Here is a 24,526-nt window from a genome sequence, read left to right on the forward strand (position 1 = left end):
GACCTCTCTGTGATTAGCAGGAAGAAAGGGTCAGGCCACAAGAAGAAAAACACATTTCTGCAAAACTGCCCAAGTTAAACCTGCTACTCTCACTCAGCCTGGCAAATCATCCCCTGCTTATTACTTTCTGTGATTTAATATATATAAGTGCTTTATTGGCAAGCTTCTCGAAAGAATAAATAATACTTAATGACTGCCTACAGTTTAATTAACTCATGATTGAACTTCTCATGGACTGCTATAAACATTAAATTATATCCTTCCTCAAAGCTGCCATGGATGGAATTCTTGTTTCAAGCTTTAACTCTCCTGCCTAAACAATTCTGAACTTTCAGCAAATCTGTATATTGGACAGGGAGGTGAGAGAATCAACCTTAATGCCTGGTTATAAAGTGTGTTATTTTACAGAGCAAGGACGAGGTCTTAATTTAAATAAGATCGAAAATGTGCACATGTCCGAACACCTCATTTATATTACAGCAATCATTAAACGTCGCTGGATCTGGGGCAGTCTTATTAGCATAAACTCCACGTATTACCACAAGGTTTCAAGTTTCTACTCAGGCTTTTCATCTGAGCTGCCATTTTCTGTCTGCGTGATGTTGCAAATAAATTTTCCTCTTGGCACGGCTCAGCTGTCAGGCACCTCTGTTCTATAATGAACCCATGAATTACATCTCTTGCTCTGTCATCCCTGGTCTCACACATCAAAATATTGTTCTTCAATTGTAATTTATAACTTAATTTAAATGTCCCTTTTACTGTGACCTTTTTAGATCAAATGGCATTGCATCTGGCAGCTTCTACTACACTAAAGTATCCTTTTGCAATTGCAGCCCTTATAATAACTGGAGAAAAAGCCTACCTGAGTTAGATTGCATTCATGCTAAATATTAAATAATTGCAGTCCATTAAAGATAATATTAGATTTCAAAGTCTTTTGCTCTGCAAAATACATTATTTACAATAAACTGCCAAAATAACTTAGGGGAAAAAAAGTGGAATTTGGAAAAGTTCTTAAAATCCTTTATGTAGTTTTAATTATTTCAATTATTTCTCACTAACATGAGAGAAATCTTGCTGAAATCTAAGACACAACTTAAAAAGTTTTTTATCATAATCTGTAATTCACAAATGCCTATATATATTTTCAATCATTCCTCCATCACCAATGACCTAGTACCAAGCTCAAAATATGATACATGTATACATTTAAAAACCAGAGTTAAGACTAAAAGCACAATGTTTATTTTTGTTTGGCTACTGTCACTCCAATTAATGCTATTTAAGCACTGGAGAGGATAAATTTCTCTAAATACTCCTATGGGCATACATTTTAGAGATCATGGTTAAGACAGAATTTAACCGCTGAGAGTAAGGGCTGAGGGAAAGATTCAGTTAATTTTCAGAAGGAAATACATTGTCGCTGGACCAACCCTCCCCCTCCAACACTCTCTGAATAAGTACAATGTTCCAGGAATTATGCCAGACCCTGGGGTCACAAAGGAGAAGGGAGGAGGGAACCAACATTTCTTGAGTATTGCATGTACTAGGAACTTACTAGGTCATTATGATTTCATCATCCCTCACACCACTCTTTTGTGGCAAGAGTACTAAAAATGAGGAAACAAAACTGAGAGGTTCAGTGTCTTGCTCGGGGCCACTTCTCTAGAAAGCAGCATAGCGAGGATTCTAACATAAGCCCAATTTCTAGGAAGTCTGAGACTCAGCCCCTGCCCCAAACATCTACACTGGAGCAGCTTAGAACCGGCGATCTGGTGGGAGCAATGGGCTCGGGGGCTCCTCCAGCCACAGGGAGACAGCAAGCTCAAGGTCTTTTCTTAACCTGGGGCTGGGTGGGTAGGCAGGAGGAGGAAACGAGCAGCTCAGAGAAGAGGAAACACACACACATAAACAAAATAATGAAATAAATGTATGATAAAAACACAAAAGTGTCAGTGACTGCGGTGATATCTGCTCTGCTGAAAAACCAAGATGACTCCACAGAGCAGATGTGAAAAATCAACAGAGCGATATGATTAACCGTGCCTACACTTAGTGAAGGGCAACGACCAAATTAAAAGCACCAACTCCAGGAGCAAGTGGAAGCAGGCAGTGCTAGGTCCAGATAACACCGCACTTTCAACCGAGCTTCCCATGGCTGATACAGCATTGTATCATTTCTCATTCACAGTTAATTCTCGCACAATATTGTAACCAGAAATCAACAGGTCACCACCGCCTGGCTACAGTGTTTTTGAAGGTATTTTAAGCACACAGAACAGGAGCCTCAACCACAGGGTGATTAGAAAGTAAACACCAAATGCTGGCACTTCAGCTGAGGGCAGTATGTTTTCAAAATACAGAACAAACCAAACTCAACGTCTTGGCCACTTCTGACCATCTGCCTACTGTCTTTACGAACACAAACACCTGGAAAGGAGAAGCTGAAGAGTTCCTGGGCCAAAGACACAGGTTTGGGAGTTTCGCAGAGGTGAAATCTCAACAGGACAGGGTTCCTGGCTTTGATTCAAACACTTGTTCTGCCACCAGTTGTGTGACAGAAAACAACTTAAATATTTTTCTAAACCTCAGTATTCTTGGCTGCAGAAAGGAAGAATACAGAACCTATTCTGAAGGACTGTTTAGGATGAACTAAGGTACGTGGTAATCACTGAGCATGACTCCTGGAGAAGGAAATATTCCATTAAGGAGAGCCGACTAAAAAGGGGTGGGGGTTTCCCTGGTGGCGCAGTGGTTGAGAGTCTGCCTGCCGATGCAGGGGACACGGGTTCGTGCCCCGGTCCGGGAAGATCCCACATGCCGCGGAGCGGCTGGGCCCGTGAGCCATGGCTGCTGAGCCTGCGCGTCCGGAGCCTGTGCTCCGCAACGGGAGAGGCCACAGCAGTGAGAGGCCTGCGTACCGCAACAAATAAATAAATAAAATAAAATAAAGTAAAAAGGGATGGGACGGGATGACCGTCACGGGAAATAGCACTGGTGGTAAGCAAAGTGAATCAGCTTTCGAGCGCCACAGGAATGAACTTTACTCTCCAGTACTTACAACACAGGATGACAGACAGGATTCAGAAGGGAAATAACAGAGAACCTGGTGACTGTTGCGAATCTCAGGAACAAGTTACCAGGCTGCACTGGAGGAGCAGCAGCCTGGGCAAAGGACCTGGAGGCCCCTGCTCTGTGTAGCACTGTGGCCCCTGGATTCTTCATCTGTAACAGAGGGGCTGAAGAAGGTCTTTTTTGGAACTTCCCAGTTTTTAACATTCTTTCTCTTTATAGACGTTTCTTAAAGGTGAAATTCTAAATAGTCTTAAAAAACAAATAAATGTAAAGAATATTATACAGTCTTTTAGAAAAATAAACAAACAATATAGCCACTGAACAATACAGCCAAACTGCCCAGGCCAAACACTGACTAGCTGCTGCAGAGGCTTCACTTACACCTTAGGGATTAAGGTTAGTGTTAATTTTCAGGCCTCTGTGAAAGCTGCAATAGTTTATGCCACAGGTCTTTAAATGACATTATGCATAGTTAATCATCTACACAGTTAACATGTATATAACCTCGCTTCTCAGAAACAAAATCTTTCCTCCTGCTTTTTGTGTGTGAGTCCAGGCACCGTACATAAAGAACCCTAGGCTGCCGTGGGTCTAAGCTGCCAGCCCAGTGTATCTGAAGGGAGGTTGACTCCTTAGGACTCAGCAGACAAATCCACTAATGACAAGATTCTGCTTAATGATGCAGAATGAGTGTAACTCTGGCCACAACGAGAAAACTACTGGCAGATTCAGGAATCATAATTATTTGTCAGTTTAGAAAGACCTGTTTCAGCTCACAAGTAGAAACTGTTCAGGGCCACAGTGGAAATTAAAACTTTTTTTTCACTTACTTCTAGAATCTTCACAGCCTTGAAAACAGAAAAACAATAAGTAAGGCTCTAACCTAGAGGGTGACAGAAAAAACACTGTTCTATCCCTCTCACGTAGGTATTAGTGAACCCATTCATAAATGCTAAACTGAACTAGAAAGTACAGGGCTTCCCTGGTGGCGCAGTGGTTGAGAGTCCGCCTGCCGATGCAGGGGACACGGGTTCGTGCCCCGGTCCCGGAAGATCCCACATGTCGCGGAGCGGCTGGGCCCGTGAGCCGTGACCACTAAGCCTGCGCATCCGGAGCCTGTGCTCCGCAACAGGAGAGGCCACAACAGTGAGAGGCCCGCGTACCGCCAAAAAAAAAAAGTACATGTGAAAGGTCAGCTATGGGTCAATTTTAACCAGATTCCTTCAAACAGTTCATTTTTTTTTTAAATAAATAAACAAAAACAACCTCAAGATCAGTTGCATCAGTATTAAGGGAAAAACATTTACAGAAAGTGCTTTAATACCTACTCAGTAGAATTTAGGTGCAGAAATGACTGCTTCCAATCCACGGGGCTCAGCAACCTTAACCTTGGTGATTTTTGAAGAGTAATTTTAAGGCTGTGTAAACAATAGTGCACATATGCTTTTTTGGTTGCAACGATAAAGTAATGCAACAAAGAAAATCAAAGAGGCACACACCAAAGCATGTGAGATTACTGAGTTGGGAAAATTTCTGAGTGACTGCTCTTTTATCTAGAAACCTCAAAGAACAAAGCTAGGGCTTCCCTGGCGGCGCAGTGGTTGAGAGTCCGCCTGCCGATGCGGGGGACACGGGTTCGTGCCCCGGTCCGGGAAGATCCCACATGCCGCGGAGCAGCTGGGCCCGTGAGCCATGGCCGCTGAGCCTGCGTGTGAGAGGCCCGCGTACCGCAAAAAAAAAAAAAAAAAAAAGAACAAAGCTAGTGACTAAAAAATAAGCAAAAATGCTCTGGGCAACCACAGTAGTGCCCCTCCAGCAATGTCCCTGGAGAACCTCGAAGCCCTCACCCTGAACCTTAGCTGTCTGGCTTCCTCACAGTTCTGGATTTCCCAGTCAAACAACAGGTCTGAAAGAACAAATGAGAGAGACTGTGTGATTTTAACACAGAGCAGTGGCGCAAGAGAGCCTCACTGTAGAAGACTCCAAAACTTGGCAAACTATTGGGTTGGCCAAAAAGTGCCTTTGGTTTTTAAGTACACATAAAAGACACATTTTTCTTTTTCACCAAGAACTTTATTGAACAACATATTCACCCTTCTGCTCCACTACCTTCTGCCATTTTTCAGGCAACTTCATAATTCCATCTTCCCAAGACGTTTTATCTTTTTGAGCAAAGAAGTGTTCCAGGTGCCTTTTACAGTCTTCCAGGGAACTGACATTTTTTGTAAAGACCGGAATAAGTGGAAATCCGAAGGTGCAATGTCCGGTGAATACGGCAGATGAATCAGAACTTCCCAGCCAAGGTGTAACAGTTTTTGCCTGGTCATCAAAGAAACACAAGGTCTTGTGTTATCCTGATGGAAGAGTATGTGTTTTCCGTTGACTAATTCTGGAAGCTTTCGTCAAGTGCTGCTTTCAGTTGGTCTAACTGGGAGCAAGACTTGTTGGAATTAATCTTTTGGTTTTCTGGAAGGAGCTCATAATAGAGGACTCCCTTCCAATCCGACCATATACACATCACCTTCTTTGCATGAAGACCAGCCTTTGGTGTGGTTGGTGGTGGTGGTTCATTTCGCTTGCCCCACAATCTCTTCCATTCCACATTATTGCACAGTATCCACTTTTCATTGCCCATCACAATTTGTTTTAAAAACGGAACATTTTCATTACATTTAGGTAGAGAATGGCATGCGGAAATATGGTCAAGAAGGTTTTTCTCGCTTAACTTACGTGGAACCCAAACATCAAAGTGATTAACATGATCAAGCTGGTGCAAATGACGTTCAACGCTTGATTTTGAGTATGTCGGCTAGCTCCCACGTTGCAGAACATTGATTATTCTCAATTAACGTCTTGATTTGATCGCTATCAACTTCAACTGGTCTACCTGACCACTGGGTATCGTCCAGCAAGAAATCTCCAGCACGAAACTCTGCAAACCACTTTCGACATGTTCGATCAGTCACAGCACCTTCTCCATACACTGCACAAATCAGTTTTTGTGTTTGGTTTGCGTTTTTTACCTTTCTTGAAATAATAAAGAATAATATGCCAAAAATGTTGTTTTCTTCCATCTTCAATATTAAAATGGCTACACAAAAATTCACCAATTTTGATAAGTCTTTCTTTAAATGCACACTAATATGACAGCTATCACATACGATCTAACAAAATTGTTTTGAATGAAGTTAAAGACAACTAAGTGCTACTAGAGTCATCTTATGGAAAAAACCAAATGAACCTTTTGGCCAACCCAACATTATGCAAACCAAAGATCTGAAACTCTCCACAGTCGCACACGATTTTGTGTGATGGCCACCAATAATGACGACTCGGAGGCATCAAGTAAAGGTAGACTTGATTTGAGACACATGAAAACTTACACCTCTTTCGTGACATGGTGGGGGGGCGGTGCAGAATGGAGGAAAGTTAAGAGCCAACTTTCCCCAAAATCCCTGAATAAGTAGTAATTCAAAGTACTTGAGTAAGCTGGAATACACCACCCAACCAATACTATGGGCAGGGAGAAGGCGGGCCAAGCAACAGACAGGGCAGCAAGAAGGGCAAGGGTGGGCAGTCGGTGTAGTGATTTAATAAGAAGCCCAGAAAGTGACCGGCTATGGGGGAATAATCCGTCTCCTGGAGAAGAGAGCTGGTCGGGGCAGCGCTGCAGGACAGGAAATGGAACAGACGGCAGAGACTTAAAAGAGCAATAGCTTCAAAGGTAGCCAGGGTTGACCCCAGGCCACCTCAGAGATCAGACCTACAAGCAGCAGGAGACCTTGCCCCCGAGAGGCCCTGAGGGGCAGGTGCCCTCTGACTCGACTGGGGCAGGCTGGGTCCATCTAGGGCGGAGCCAAGGAAGAAATACTCAGCAACCTGACAGGTCAGAATAAATCAGTCAATATGGTGGTTATACATGACAATTCTGTTATTTAAATAAATGTTCTTTGTACCAAGAAAGCCAAATACACTATACTTTATGCCAATACAAATATGACAGTATTGTATAAATCAAATGTCCTCAAATGTTACAGAAATATCACAGTCACTACTAGAGTATTTTTATACTCTCAATATTATAAAGTCCACAATCTAAATAAACTGTGATAGAAAAGGAAAGGAAGTAAAAATAAACTATTACAAAAAATTAAAAATAAGTACTGTAATTTATTTTAGTAACATTTTGTGTAACAGTAAAATCCAACTGTGGCAGGCTACAAAATGACCACCAGAAGATATCCACATCAAATCCCTGGAAAATGTGATTGTGACCGTATTTGAAAAAAGGGTCTTTACAGATGTGATGGTGATTAAGTTAAGGATTTTAAGATGAGGAGACAATTCTAGATGACCCAGGCGGGCCCTATACCCAGTGACCAGCATCCTTATGAAAGAGAGGCAGTGGGAAACACGGAACAGAGAAGACACAGACACAAAGAGAAGATGGCAACGGGAAGACAAGCAGAGAGAGATGTGGCCATAAAGGAGGAGAGCGAGGAGAGCTACTCAGTGCTGAAAGAGGCAAAGAATGATTCTCCCCCTGTGGAGATAGAGGGAACATGGCCCCACTGACATGTTGGTTTCTAACGTCTGGCCTCCAGAACTAGGAAAGAATAAAACCTGTTGTTTTAAGTCGCCAAGTTTGTGGTAATTTGTTACAGCAGCCACCGGAAACTAATACACCGACCTTCAAACTTTGGGGGTAAAAAAATTTATCTAGGAGAGCTATAAAAAAAAAAAGTATTCTGAAGTATACTTCAAACTAGTATAAGAAACACACATACTAGGACAAATATAAATTTTAATATTCTACAGTACATTTAAGAAGTTTTGTTCATATGTGAGCCTTTTCAAAACTCATGGGCCCACGTTGTTCTAAGATTTAAACACTTACTTAGATTTCAACACTTTCAGCAAATGCTCTCCCATTAGGGTTTTGCAAAGAGCAGGGACTCCATCACGTTTATTACTGAACAAATGAATGAATGATTTTATTAAAGCCTCTTCTTCGATGTAAAAAGGCTAAGGGCTTTTATCCTGACTTGCTAAATACTTATTATGTTAGCATTAATGCTTAATATAGATTCACAGATGTTAAAATTCCAACTGATTGATGTTAAGTAGACAGTTTTCAAAACACCATGTAAACCTCAAAATATTTTACCAGTATTTAGCTTGGAAAAAACTCTTACGAGAAAGAAATTCCTTAAATTAGCAAAGGAACTTTCTAACTTTTGCCAAACAAAAGTAAAAGCTGAATCACTCATCCGTCCCTGCTGAGAGCCCAGGAGGAAGGATGGAGACACACAGCCAGGCTGCAGCATGAAGGGCTTTTAACTTGCTGAATGGCAAATCCCCCAAACTGCAGATTCAATGGACATTTCAAGGGGACTGTTGTAAGGCACTGGCCTCAATTCTAGACTACCCTCAAGTTTAAATTATTATGTGTATATAAATATGACAGAGTGCGGCTATTAATCTGCAGGTGATAACCGTACTTTTCTCACAGAACTGTTATAAAGATGAAATAAATTCATTCATAAAAAGCACTTAAACTTTTGCCTAACACATAAGCACTCAACCAACAAATACATTTAAATTGTGTTACGATTATTAATATTGTTGTTATTAATGATATCAGGCAACTGACCAATAGTTGATACCTAATAAAATGAAAATAACAGTGATAAATTTAAAGTCCCCTGCCTGGCTGAAAATTCAGTCAAAAAGCTGAGAGCGGGAGATAAATGGCTTAGGAAAGGCAAAAATGCGAAGAAAAATGAAACAAAACAGGACAAAGACAAAACACAAGAAAAAAATGAATGTGATGTGCACATTCATGAAGGCTTGGACTGCACTGAGGTGAGCTTTTGGGACAACTGAAGTTAACTCCTTGACACCATATGCTGATCAAATCTGACAAGCGTTGCTTTAGTGCAGGTGTCGCATTTTAAGACACAGATAGACAGAGCTGACCAGGAAGAGAAATAAAATGGTTACACATAAAAATGGTTACACACACACACACACACACACACACACACACACACACACACACACTACACCGTGGATTAAAGTTGGAGACATTACCCTCAGTGAAAGAAACCAGTTACAAAAGACCACATATTGCACAATTCCACTTAAATGAAATGTTCACAACAGGGGAATCCGTAAGACATGGAAGGCAGAATATAATAATAATATAGTAATGGCTGCCTGGGTGGGGTGAGGAGAGATGGGAGATGGGGAGTGACTAATGAGCACAGGTTTCCTTGGGGGGTGAAATGTTCAAAAATTGATCGTGGTGGTAGTTAACACAAATCTGAATATACTGAAAGCCATTAAATTGCACACTTTAAATATGTGAAATATATAGTACATGAATTATATTTCAATAAAACTATTATATTAAAAAGAGATAAAAGAAAGAAATGGCTAAAGAAACTTGTGAGTGGTTCACACTGAAAAGCAAAGTGGGGCCACAATTGTGATGAGCTGAATCAGGAACACAACAGACCAGAAGAACTTACAGCCAGACTTCTGTGTTAAAAAAATTATCAAAAATAAAATCACTACTACAATAAGTAATGAAGATGCCATTCCCAGAGGCTGATAATGTAAGTGGCCTTTATCTCCTCACCCACCCCTGAGAACCTTTGATAATGGTCTCTGTTATATTTAGGGGAAAGAACAGAGGCATAAAGTCAACTTTAAGTAAAAGCTACGGATTCTCCAAAAAGGAATAAAATATGAAAGTATTAAATTTAAAAAGTCATCTTCAGGGCTTCCCTGGTGGCGCAGTGGTTGAGAGTCCGCCTGCCGATGCAGGGGACATGGGTTCGTGCCCCGGTCTGGGAAGATCCCACATGCCGTGAAGTGGCTGGGCCCGTGAGCCATGGCCGCTGAGCCTGCGCGTCCCGAGCCTGTGCTCCGCAACAGGAGAGGCCACAACAGTGAGAGGCCCGTGTACCGCAAAAAAAAAAAAAAAAAAGTTATCTTCAAACAAGATAAAATGAATTAAGTCATATAATTTGTGTGAGAAGTGTTGTTTCGTGTAACTTTTGAACAGAAGTGAATGTCTGAAGTTCTCAGCCCAAAGGGAACCACATGGGTAAATTTCTAAAACAAAAAATTTTCAGAACAAAAGTTCAAAATATTTCTAATTGGTCAAAGCACAATAAATAAAAACTCAAATTTGTCTATTATTATGCTGATAATCAGTTGAAAAGGTCATGGTTACACCAGAAAACTTCACTACGTGGTCTCTTTCAGCAATTTCACTTCTACTATCATTAAGAATATAATATGAGGTAGAGTCCAATATCCTGTTACAACATAAATAAAACCCTAGCAAAGGTGCTTGTCAAGACTGATTTAAATAAGGTGTTCTTGTAATTACTGGATTTCCATCAAACGAAATCATATAGCACTATCAACTATTACTCTTTCCAACCAAAATCCTGAGATAAAAAAACCACCACCCTACAACCAATTAATGGGGACTAATCTAATGGAGAAATAGTAAAAAGAGAAGAATTTAAGCAAAGGGTGTGAGTGTGGAATGAATTTCAGAAGAATCCTGATCATATACCTTAGGCAAAGTATAAAAAAAGGGCCTCCTGGCAATGTCTTATTTGGGAGCTGGAACAGACTCAACATTCATTAAAGTCTGAAGCACTGCAAAGCTAATCCAGGGCCAGATGCTTTAGTGAAGTCCATTTACAAGGAACAAATAGAAGATCTCTGACAGAAATTCTATAGACTTAATTTTTTAGAATGAAAGAGAGGAAGATGAAAATGATCCTTAGAGCAGGCTTATCTGCATACTCTGCTACGCCAACTCTACAAACAGGTTCTGCGTGATCAAATGTGATGTGCACTTGGACCCGATTTATGTATTCCATCAATTCAACAAATATTTAGTCCTCTCTACCCTGTACCAGGCATCGGCTATAGCGCAGAAAACAAAGATGATTAATACTCAGTGGTTAACAAATAGTGATATTTATAGATCAGAGATAAAAACTAACGATTAAGCTACTGGAGGCCTTTCATCCTTTGTTGAAGGAGATGTGGGTGTGCATAAATAAGTAAGCAAACACATATACACTCTCTTGAATATGTAAAAAGCTTAATCCAAATGTCTAACAGCCATCCATATTTCAGGGAACAAAACTGTCCAGGCAAAGGTGAAATCTTTGCTGCATGATTATAAATTTTACTTATACATAGTGAAAATGTATATGTTTAGTGTTAGCAAGAGAAGGTAAACATAAGAATGCAAATAAGTTTCTGAGAAAGAGAAGTCAAAGAATTTGAACTTTAGAAAATGGGAAAGATACCTGAGCTCAAATAATAAAATCCAGTACCAATTTAGGAAAAATAAGTCAGCATGATATTTTCCAGAAAACCCTAGTCTCAAACTAAAGGGCTCTGGGGCAGTTTCCAAGCATAAATATAAAGGTCTATTTTATAAAAGGCCAAATAAATGTACGCCTTTAAAGATGGCTGAATAAATTCCATTAGAATAATATGGGCCATTTATATGTTACACAGCAATTATGCTTAAAATTTACATATATGCTAAGCATGTACAATAAGCCTAATTAAAATTTCATTTGGAGAAACATATACCTGGTACAGCACACACAGAAAGATTTCTATGTAAGATATTCCAGAGATAGCACCATTGCTTTGTCATATTTTAATATGTTATTTAATATATGTATACCATAAATTTATGAATAAAACAATTTTGCATTCACAATTTAAAATAGTAAAATATAATAAAACTATCGTTGCTGACGCACATTAAGGAGTAGGCCTGTGGTTACTAAGAATACCCTCCTCTTGGGGCTTCCCTGGTGGCGCAGTGCTTGAGAGTCCACCTGCCAATGCAGGTGGGTTTGTGACCCAGTCCGGGAAGATCCCACATGCTGCGGAGCGGCTGGGCCCATGAGCCATGGCCGCTGAGCTTGCGCGTCTGGAGCCTGTGCTCCGCAAAGGGAGAGACCACAGCAGTGAGAGGCCCACGTACCGCAAAAAAAAAAAAAAAAAAAAAAAAGAATACCCTCCTCTTGCAATAAGAGAGGCCAACACATTTATTACATCTTCTTCCTGTCTATCAGTATAAAACTGTTTTTTATGTAAGAAGTAAAAAGATAAGAAATACATTTTAACATGAATGAGTACACAAAGAACTGTTTACCTAACTAGTCTGCAAGTCTACTGCTGAATCAAAAGTATCATCATGTGGCCATGAAAGTAAGATTTATATATTAACTACTTCTGTGATTCTCCAATGACAGCTCTGCTATTAAAACTGTATGTAGCTCAAGTTTTATACAACCTGAGAATCATCTGCACTACATTAAAATGGACTAAACACTCCAAACAAAAGGTAGAGCTTGCCAGACTGGATAAAAAAGCAAGAAACAACTGAAAAGCTTAAAGTACACAAGAAAGGTACTTTAAATAAAAGTAAAAATCAGGATTCAAAGTAAGAAGCTGGAAGAAGATATACCACATGCAGACAACAGGCATAAGAAAGCCAGAGTAGCTGTACTAATTTTAGACAAAACTGAGTTCATGACAAAAGAGTACTACTAGACACAAAAAGGGTTACACCAAAAATGTTAAAGGGTCACTACAGTGAGAAAGATAAAGACACAATTTCCATACATATGAAGCAAAAACTAACAGAATTAAAAGGAGAAAGAACCAAATTCACAAGACTTTAACACACCTTTCTGAGTAACTGACAATACAACTAGATAGGACAGAGAAGATCTGAATGATAATATAAACCACCTCAAAGAAACTGACAATAATAAAACAGTACACCTAACAACTGCAGAACATAAGTTCATTACAAGTGTACATGGAACATTCACCAAGGTAAATCACACGCTGAGCCAAGAAACAAGTCTCAGATTTCAAAAGATTGTAATCTTACTGCTACTCTGACCACAGCAGAGCTAAATTAGAAATCAATAACATTCCAAAAGCGGGGTGGGAAGGAGGTGGGGGGGAGAGAGAGGGTGGGGAGAGAGGGGTGGCGGGGAGAGAGGGGTGGCGGGGAGAGAGAAATCCCAAGTCCCTGGTGATTAAACAATTTAATTCCAAACAATCCATGGGTAAAAGAAGAAATCACACATAAAATTTTTAACAAAATGGTAACAGAATGTTCCATTCTAATTACAAATTAGAATCTGTGATAAAATCAGTTATCTAAGATCCCATTTTAGGAAGCTAGGGGGAAAAGTAATCAAATTAACCCAAAATAAGTAGAAAAGAAATAATAAAAATAAGATTGGGAGATCAGACGGAGAAAAATCAATGAAACCAAATGCTACCTATCTGAAAAGATCAATAATATTGATAACCTTCTATTTTAGCATGATTAAGAGGAAACAAATTAGCAATATTAAGAATTCAAAGTCAAAATTACAGATTCCTATAGACATTAAAAAGATACTACAGGGCTTCCCTGGTGGTGCAGTGGTTGAGAGTCCGCCTGCCAATGCAGGGGACAGGGGTTCGTGCCCCGGAGCGGCTGGACCCGTGAGCCATGGCCGCTGAGCCTGCGCGTCCGGAGCCTGTGCTCCGCAACCGGAGAGGCCACAACAGTGAGAGGCCCATGTACCGCAAAAAAAAAAAAAAAAAAAAAAAGATACTACAGAAATAATTCGTAATTTATACCAACAAATTTGATATCCCAGATGAAATAAAACATTTAGAGATCAACAGATTACTAGTGACACAAAACAAAATATAAAATCTGAATAGGCCTATGTCTATCCGTACTTTTGTAACAGAGAAGAACAAACCTGACTCCATATGAGACCTATACCTTTAGCTCTTAACACTTGGGCTCTGTTACCTATGCTGAGTCATGCTGGCTCTTCACCTTTGTAAAAGAATGTTGCCTACAGCCTGAAATATGTATGATAGCCCATTCTCAAGGCTCTGACCCTTAAAGGTATAACATTTTCCCATTCATATAGAGGTAAAAAGTTTCAGAACAGAAAATGACAACTGTATTGTTGGAGGCTTATAAGAACATTGTGAGGAGATCTATGTGGGACAGCTGCAAGAACAAAGGATTCTGGCACCAGGAAGTCTGCAACAAGCAGCCACCCCCCTCCCTTTTGGTATAAAAGAAGCCTGAATTCTAACTCAGGTGAGGCGGTTCTCTGGGACACAGTCCGCATATTCTTGGTCTGCCAGCTTCCGGAATAAAGTCACTATTCCTCTCTCGATTTATTGGCCTGTTGTGTGCTGAGCAGTACGAACCTGGTTTCAGTAACAATCGTTAAGTTTCCATTAAAAAAATATTTAGTCCCAGACGGCTTCACTGTCAATTGTATCAAACATTTAACAAAGAAAAAAGATCAATGCTTTATAAGAGAAAAACAGAGTAGGAGGAAATATTTCCCAACTAATTTCTGAAGTCACTATTACTCTGATATCAAAACCAGACAAAGATATTACAAAGAAAGAAGACTACAGCTCACTATCCCTCATGAACACAAATGTAAAAGTTTTTAACAAAATGATAGCAAACTGAATCCAATAGTACAGAATGCCCAAGTAGGATTTAATCTAGGAATGCACAGTTGGTTTAACATCTGAAATGAATAAATATAATTCACCATACTAACAAATAAAGTATATAACAACCATATGATCATTTCATTAGATACAAAAGAAAAAAAAACAGCATCTGACAAAATTCAATGGCCATTCATGGTAAAAACCTCAACAAACTTAGAAATAAAAGGGAACATTCTCAGCTTGATTAAACAACAACAAAAATCCTACATTGTACTTAACACTGAACGACTGAATGTTTTTTCCTTAAGATGAGAAAGAAAGCAAAGATGTCCGTTCTCATCATTTCTATTCAGTACTGTACTGGAGGTTCAAGCAAGTGCAAGAAAGCACAGAAGAGAAATAAAACAAATAAATCAGAAAGAGGTAAAGCTATCTTTATTTGCAGATGACATGACCGTGCACACAGAAAACCCTAAGGAACCAACCACAAAGCTACTAGTGTTGACCGTGTATTCTTTGTATAAAATAATACAAGGTAAAGTCATAAAAACTGATTGTATGTCTATCCTAACAATGAACATGTAGACAATGAAATTTAAAAATACTATTTTATTAACAATAGAATCTTCAAACAATAATTACTTAAGGGACAAATTTTACAAAATATGTACAAAACTTGTACAGTGAAAACTGCAAAGTCTTACTCAAAAAAATTAAAGAAACCTTTTTTAAAAAGGGAGAGATACTATATCGTGTTCATGGATTCGAAGATTCAAATTGTTAAGATGTCAGGTCTTCCTAAATAGATCCACAGATTCAATGCAATCTCAATCAAAATTCCATCAAAGCCTTTTTTAAAATAGAAACTGACAAGCTGATTTTGAAATTTATATGGAAATGCAAATGACCTAAAAGAGCCAAAGCAACATTGAAAACAAGTACAAAATAGAAAGACTTATACCATCTGAGTTCCTATAAAGCTATAGTATTCAAAATACTGAAGTACTGGTAAAAAAAAAAATAGATACAATATTAGATCAGTTAAACATAATAGAATATTAAAAAAAAAAACCAAACATATACAATCAGTGCTTGTTCAATAAAGGCATCAAGGCAATTCAATGAGAAAAGACTATTTTCAACAAATGTGGCTCCAACAGCTGGCATCTGTGTAGGAAAGAATGAACTTTCACGTCTACCTTGCATCACATGCAAAATTAATTTGAAATGAACAACAGGTCTAAATGTAAGAACTAAAACTTCAAGAAGAAAGCATAGAAACAATCTTTGTAATCATGGGATGATCAAAGAAACTTTCATAAAAGGAAAAAGATACATCAGACTTCAGCAAAATTAAGTTATTTTACTCTTAGAAACACACCATTATAAACAAAAAAAAGTCATAGTATGGGAGAAAATATTTACAATACATGTATCAAGGCACTTGTATTTGCAATATAAATTCTTACAAATAAATCATACTACAGGCCAAATAATTCAATTTTTTAAATTAGGCAAAAGTTACTTCACAAAAGAAGATATACAAATGGGCTTTAAGACATGAAAAGATGCTCAACATTACCAACAGTCAGGAAATTTAAATGAAAACCTCAATGACATATCACTCCACATCCATTAGAATGGCTAAAAATTTTAAAGATCGAAAACATCAAGTCTCATGGAGGATGTGGAAGAACTGAAATTCTAACACACTACTGATGGGAATGTAAAATGGTACAGCCACTGTGGAAACCTGTTCGACAGTTTCTTAAAAAGCTACCTGCATATATACATTCCTGCAACTTCACTGCTAGGTATTTACTCAAGAGAAATGAAAATATATGTTCTACAGAAAGGCTTGCATAACAAGGTTCATAATGGCCAAAAGCTTGGGAAAAAAAAATGTCCGTCACCAGGTGAATGGATAAAATATTATGAATATCCATACACTGGAATACTGCTCAGCAATAAAAAGGAATGCGCTATTGATAATGTAACATGAATCTACTGTAATATTACTATGCTGAAGGAATCCAGACCCCAAGTGTTACATACAAAATCATTCTATTCACGCAGCATTCTAGAAAATGCAACTAATCTATAATGAGAGAAAACATATCAGTGGTTATCTGAGACTGGAAGCAGCAAAGGATTATAAAAGGGCATGAGGCAACTTTTGCAGATGCTGGAAATGATTTCTATCTTGAACACTGTAGTAGTTTCACTGGCACACACATCTACAAAAGCTCATCAAATTGTATACTTTAAATCAGAGCAATTTATTATACAGAAATTACACCCCAATAAGTTTTTCTAAATACACACTAAAACTCTCATTTGCGAATAATGAAGAAAAAAGTCAAAACAAGTAATCCTGAAGACCTTATATTTTAAAACAGGTACATACAGTTGTCAAAAAGAACTAACAGTTTAAAAATGTTTTATTAGTGACTACAGTTTTAAACATTAAACTATTTATTTAAGTGCATTTTAATTCGAATAGTCCTACTGGGATATTAAACATACTCTAATGTAGCCGTACTGCAGACTCCGTATACTTTAAATTTCCACATTGTACTGGGAAACAGAATAAGCCTGTGTCTATTTCCTAAGCTGATAAATGCCTAACCTTGTTTTGACTCTATGCTACACTCTAAGAAACAACAAATACTTCTCACATGACAATGCATTTATCTTTTTATTACTTAACGTAATTCAAAACCCCCTTACTCCAAGGAAGTCAAAATAAACATTAACTTCTCTCAAGATTTTTCCAATCACTCCACTTCTCATTAAAGAAAGAGCCTACAGTTTCTGTGAGCCAGTACAACAATGAAGTTTAAAAATTAAAACAGCCACTAGAAGTTTCTTTTCATCACAAAATGAGCACACAACGCAGTCTTTTGATGGCTAAATGCACTTGTACTGCATAACCCGACACCTGAGCCATCTTGGGCTCACCTAGGCAGGAAGATTTTCAAATGATGAGAAGGTACCTTCTCAGAAACAAAAACCCATAAAGCCAAAACCCTCTGGCAATGCTGAAGAAAACTTCAGAAGGAACTTGCTACAAAGGATCACAGGCAAAAATAACCCGAATTATTTCTGTACAGAAGTATGTTCTACAGAATCCTTAGAGGGGCTGGAATAAGAATAAATTAGATAAATTCAGGAAGGTGCCAAAAACAGACATTTAATTAAATATGGCAACATCTTTGTTATTCAAAATTCAACTGATCAGCAGAGTCATGAAAGGAGAATTTTTTTCATAAAGCTTTTATACAAAAACCCAACAGAAAACAAACTCATATCAAAGAGTTACTTTAAATATACACACATTTTTTAGGGTATTCTGAATTCACAGACATACATCTGCCATAGCCACTGTTTGCAGTATCATCAATCTCTGGGTCTCAGTTTTCTCATCTGTAAAAATAATCTCAACTAATCTCAAAGCCCTTCTGGCTCTATCACTATATGTTCAGAATAAGGATTCCTTATAACAACAAAAATTCAAAGCATCAAATAGGTGAGAAAGTAAATGGGAATATGAAAAATCATTCACTTATTTAGAACATGGCAGCAAGATGAATCAACCTCCAACATATGAGACTATTGTAACGTTATGTGATACTCAAGAAACACAACTAGACCAGGAATAAAAATCAACTATGTCGTTCAGATATCTACATGTTTCCCTGAAAGCAAGAAAGATCCCTAAATTGGGATCTGTTATCAATTTTCTGCATTGCTGGCATTCAAACAAGTCATGTGGTCTTTCTACGCCTCGTATTCTTATCTATCTAGAGATGGGAAGAGATGATTTTGAAAGTCCCTTCCAACTACAGTGACCTCTCAAGAAAAAGACAGACAAAAAGGGCGCTCACATTATACTTAGTGAACCGTCAGAAGAGCTGCTCAGCCTCATGCTCAATACCCTATGTAAGTATACATAACCCTGCAGACTACTAACGGATCAGAGATCCATAAAAATTCATCATTACTTCAGATCTGATGATTTCACATTAGTAAACACCCAGAAGAGGAGTTATTTCAAGGAACTTTATTTTCCTGTACAGCCCTGTAGGATATGCTCCAAGGTCAAAAAGGAGTGCCCCCCAAAAAAGAGTGAGCAGGTTTCAGGAATCCTACTGTTGCAGCCGTTCGAGTCTTGTTATTCTGAGCTGCTATGGAGTCACAGGATTAAAGCAGACGAGTGTCTGTGCAGGATGTCACGCAAGCAACTCAGCACCATTACGCTCGTGTGCTATGTTTTACTTTAGATTTTTTTAAGGATTGTTTTTTTTAAACTTAATTTTGTTTTATAATCATGTGAAATATATACATGGTTCCAAAGCCAAATCTATAAAAACCAAATCTGTTCAAAGAAGTCAAGCTTTCTCTCTGATCCTCCAGCCCTTCCGAATACATTGAGGGGAAAAGCGTGACCTCTGGATTCACATCTTGAGGGTATGACCTTGGATCGTGACTTAACTGCTCTCAACTTCTTTCCTGTGTCCACATGGTGGTAATAATGGTGCTGGGAGGATTCAGTAAGACCACTCTGCCTAGTCCTCGGCTTTGGTGAGGTCTCAGTGAAGATTAACCACTAGCATGAGGCTCTCAGCAGAGGCTCGCCACAATCCTGAAGCACAGACGCAGATCAGGAGGTGAATCTGGAGGTGCCGGATCACTGGCCAAGGCCATGGAGCCCTACCACCAGGACCACGACTCCAGTCTTTCAATCCCAGCAGCAGACCACAGTACTTACTCCTCAGATGCCAGGCCCCTTCATGTTCCATGATCATCACATACTCCCTATGCCAGCACAGGAGAAAAACGAACTTTCTTCCCACCCAGGGCAACTTCAAAGGACTCACTGTGTTCAGTGCGTTGAGGGTGGTGTCATCCCGCGAGGCCGCAACGCAGCCATCTTCCGTGGAGCCTCCGTCACACATCCCTGCAAAGGCCGCCATGCTCCTGGGAAGACGGGAAGGGAAAACGGCAGTACAGACATTTCAACCCTCAGTTTCCAGAGCACATCTTCAGCCCAGACCAAATTCCACTACTACATGCATGAGTCCTCAGCCTTGCTTCTGCTCTTGTTTAAAAAAAAAAATTTGAAGTTCCTCTGCAGTTCACCCAGATATATTCTCCAGAAAATATCTAAAATTAAATCCGCTGAAACTTTACTTCATTCCTTTCATACTCTACATCAACTACTTCTAAGCAAATTGAAAGTGGAAAAGAGGTGAAAAGAACTCTTAGTAGTCACCCCTCCCCTGAAGCCTCCATCCCCACGGCAGCCTCCAAGCTACACTGCTGACCACAGAACAGCCAGAGCTAATATCCCATCACCACCCTGTTTCAGCATTTCTGTTGCATGTTGTTGACACTACAGTGAGTGAGTCCCAGAAACCCCTGCAGACAAAGGAAGGCTCTGCCTGCACTAGGATGTGTCTGGGACAGACTTCAACTTCTCATTTTGCAGTCTCGGCATTTTTAGGTTAGCAAGTACTCATATAGGTAAGCCCCCAAAACATGAAGTTTAGGTTAGGTACCAATGAACAGCCACAGGGTAAAGAAACCTGTAAAGGGATTTTAAGGTAAGCTGAATGAGCCAATTACTCAGCTGTATTAAGAGGTGTTGATAATTGCATGCATGGCTTAAGATGTTTTCCTTCTGAAGACTTCTAAAATCTAATGTGGGGCAAACACCGAGGAGAAAAAAGTGATTTTACCATGGTAAGCTATGTTTCTCTGGTAACAAGGATCAGGGCTCTGATTACAGACAGTATAACAAAACATGAAGTCAGAATGCCCAATATATAAATAGAATTTCAGGGGAAAGGAGAACGTCTGTTGTCCACTAATCAATTCACAAAGCAGAATGGTGTGGATTCCTTTTACCTTGCTGCCCTCAAGTACATAAGGAGGTCACAGTCATTAACTCCAGGCATCCAGACCAGTTCCTCATGTTGGGTCACAGTGTCACCATCGGGAGAAGGGAATGGTTGCAAATCGGGAAGTTTGGCCTGTAAGACAGGGACGAACAAGTCACAATCAAGGCACACTTGAGAGCTGCCTGTGCAGGCAGGCCTTGGGGACAGATGCAGTAGCTTACTAAGCCTCCTTCTTTTGGCAGCGCTGAAATAACAGGAAAATCATGAGTCACTGAAGCTGGCCTATCACACATTTCAGGATCATTTCACCACAGAAGATTTCACAATGGACTGCTCGATCTCTACTTAAGGAGAAGCAAACAGTGTCGAATTAAACCAGTGCCAGTATGGTCCTCAGAGGGAGAAAGAAATGGGCACGTGTGAATAAAAGAAATGATAAAACAAAAAAATGTTTCGGGAAATAAGAGCTGCTTGATAAAGAAGGCAGAGCCACACACATTTCCAATATAATAATATGTTGACAAAGAGATATATACAAGTAGTGGAACCTCACCTAAGGACAGGTGCTAAAAAAAGAACTGAACTACCCTACTAAACTAATGCTGCTTTCCAGAGAGTCAGTATCGATCAGTCAGGGTGAACATCCAAAAGAGCCATCACGGTAACATTAAAAACACAGCTGAAGGGACTTCCCTGGTGGCGCAGTGGTTAACAATCCGCCTGCCAACGCAGGGGACATGGGTTCGAGCCCTGGTCCGGGAAGATCCTACATGCCGCAGAGCAACTGAGCCCATGTGCCACAACTACTGAGCCCACGTGCCCTAGAGCCCGTGCTCTGCAACAAGAGAAGCCACCGCAATGAGAAGCCTGCACACCGCTATGAAGAGTAGTCCCCACTCGTGCAGTCCCCACAACTAGAGAGAGCCCGCGCACAGCAATGAAGACCCAACACAGCCATAAATTATTAATTAATTAATTAATTTATTTATTTAAAAAACATAGCTGAACTAAAATGATGGTGATGGAAATTAGATGAGCAGTGCTTTCAGGAGGAGAGGACTTCTTGAGAAGGGCAGGAAGGAACTTTTTGGGATGACACATGTTCTGTGCCTTGCTATGAATTGTCACAGCAGACTGAACAGTATACACAAGATATCAACAGGTCACTGTACATAAGGTACACCTCAATTAACAATTTTTTTGAAGGATTTGAACAACAGTGCTCAACAACCAAGATTCTAAGTCAATTCTGCTAGAGATTCAAACACCTCCAGCATTTTCTCATCTTCCACTGCTGGGGCAGAGAAAGTGTAAATGGGTGCTGTGACTACTCAGAGGCCTAAGAAAAGTCAACCATCTGCAAAACACACATGTTCTTATTTTCTCAAATTACGAACAAGGTCACATTAGTCTAATATTTTAAATTAAAAGCTCCAGTGTCCACAGAACCTAGGCAGAAACTGTAAATGAATGAAGCAGGCACAGTGTGCAGCCAATGGAAATAAAACGAGGGCCTCATGTTCCACTTTCAATGTTCTACTGTCCTCAGTAAACAGAACACTACATCCCAATTCCGACTAGCCACATTTCAAGTGCTCAATGCCACATGTGACAGCGGCTCCCAAACTGGGCATGCAGGCATTAGGTACCAAGAAGTGAAGGGAATCAGGGTGAAATGAAGAGAGAGAGTCCCCATCTGGGGAATGCTGCTGTGCAGGAATGAGAACCTCTGTTTGCACATCCTCCAGTTTTTTTCCAAAGTCCAGAAATCTTGACTTCAATGTGAAAGCTCATGGTTTTAAATGTTGGCTATTCAAGTTTTAAAAACAACTGTGTGGCAAAACACAGTATTAGTAGGCCACGCGGCTGGCAGGCTACGGGTTCGCAATTTCTGCGTCACAGGCTACCTCTGAGGCCTCTTGCTGTGTATCAAGTGCTGACCTCCCCCAAACAACGATGCTCTTCCCTAATTCAGTACTGACATGTTTCACATTTAAGTGGGGGTCACAATTAGTTCTGCTTAATAAACAGTGATGGCATGGGAATAAAATTAAAACACAATAGCTACTCATATCAAAAGGTCTTTGACATTTGTACTGAGCTGTTTCCCCTGCACCAAGTACAGTAGCTGGTGTAGCAGCTCTCCAATAGTTGTTTGTTAATTAAAAAATACTATTGCTGGGTCTTCCCTGGTGGTGCAGTGGGGTTGAGAATCTGCCTGCCAACGCAGGGGACAGGGGTTCGAGCCCTGGTCAGGGAAGATCCCACATGCCGCGGAGCAACTAATCCCATGCACCACAACTTCTGAGCCTGCACTCTAGAGCCCGCGAGCCACAACTACTGAGCCCATGCTCCACAACTACTGAAGCCTGCGCGCCTAGAGCCCATGCTCCACAACGAGAAGCCACCGCAATAGGAAGCCTGCGCACTGCAACGAAGAATAGCCCCCGCTCGCCGCAACTAGAGAAAGCCCGCGCACAGCAACAAAATCCCAACACAGCCAACCAGCCTGCCAGCCAGCCAGCAATAAATAAATAAATATTTTATTTATTTATTTAAAATACTATTGCAGTGGGGAAGGACCAATCCCCTAGAGAAAAAATGGACTAGAAATACAATTAGCTTACAGAAAAGGAAATGAGAATGGCTCTTACTCATAGGAAAAGATGGTCGACTTTGCTGATAAGAGACATGCCAATTAATGACAGCGAGAGACCATTTCCGATCTATCAGATTGACATAAATGCCAAAGTGTGACAATACACAAGGCTGCATGTTTGCACTCATATAAGTCGCTAGTACGAGAAAGCAAAATGGTACAATCTCTACGGAGGGGAACTCTGTAATATCCTAAGAATTACACGTGCCCTCTAAGCCAGCCATCGCCCTTCTGGGGATAATATAATCTCCCAAAGATAAGTTGGCAAAATAAAAATCTTTATGCATAAGCTATTCATCACATTATTACTTGTAACAGCAAATGACTGGAAACAGTACAAACGCCCAACAATGAGGGCTGGAAGAATAAACTGCTCCACCTATGCAGTGGGGTCCCAGAAAGTGGCAGAAGAAAACGAGAAGGAGCTCTACCTATTGCTATGGAGGGAACACAGGAGATATTGTCAGAAGGTCAAAGAAAGGTGGTGAAGGTGTTTTTATTATGCTACCACTATCTAAGAACATGGGGCTGGGGGAATAAAAATAAGAATGATAGATCAAAACCTTCAATTAAAAACACTAAACAATTATCCACCAGGGAGGGAGGGAGCACGTGGAGGGGACAGGGCAAAAAGGTGAACTTTCTGAACACACTTCATTTGCACGTTTGATTTGGAGCCTTGTATTTTACATAATTATAAAAACAAAATTAAGTTTAAAGAAAAACAATCCCTTAAAAACTCTAGAGCAAAATCAAATAAATCCACCTAGCTATGTTTTGTGTTTGTTCCTCTCTAGGAATCATTTCAGGTAACTTTAAAACATACTAATTTGCCTATATAGACTTAGTGGGATATATTCTAAGGCCAGAAAAAAAAAAATCTATAAAGCTGTTTCCAATAATCATATTGTTTGTAGCAGTGCAAGTACTGTTATTCTGAGCTGCTATATATGTATTATGGGATTGAAGCAAATGAATAATTATTTTGGTGTCATTTAGAAATTGGTTTTGAGACATGGGGAAAAGATACAGATACAGATGAAAGAAAATTTCATCTATAAGGATTAAATATAAGGCCTGTTCTGAATTTGAATTAGAAGCATCAGAAGGAAACCACGATACGTTTTATCATTAAAAAAGCGGCGGGGGGGGGGAAGCATATTTCCTAATCTGTTCCCTGAAGAGGCCTGGAAACAGTAACTAACCCAGTAATAATGACTGGGCAGCAGCCACTCAAAAAATGTCACTTTCCTCTAAAACAATGAGGACTCATTAGAAAAATTTAGTTCTAGACCTAGGGCAGGGAACATACATAATGAGACATTAA

The 24,526-nt window shown here is 39.7% G+C and overlaps 1 protein-coding gene across 2 annotated transcripts in view; it reads right to left on the reverse strand.

Moving 5' to 3' along the window:
- Positions 1 to 24,526, reverse strand: part of RERE (arginine-glutamic acid dipeptide repeats) — a 427,549-nt gene that overhangs the window by 101,664 nt on the left and 301,359 nt on the right. For both annotated transcript variants that reach the window (XM_079924820.1, XM_079924821.1), the window contains 2 exons: positions 20,548 to 20,672; positions 19,518 to 19,617 (listed from right to left, as the gene is read on the reverse strand). In XM_079924820.1, coding sequence (XP_079780946.1) covers positions 19,518 to 19,617; positions 20,548 to 20,672 — 225 coding nt within the window. The remainder of the gene's footprint in view (positions 1 to 19,517; positions 19,618 to 20,547; positions 20,673 to 24,526) is intronic.

Source organism: Stenella coeruleoalba (genome assembly GCF_951394435.1).
Source record: "Stenella coeruleoalba genome assembly, chromosome: 1".
NCBI classification, from domain to species: Eukaryota; Metazoa; Chordata; class Mammalia; order Artiodactyla; family Delphinidae; genus Stenella; species Stenella coeruleoalba.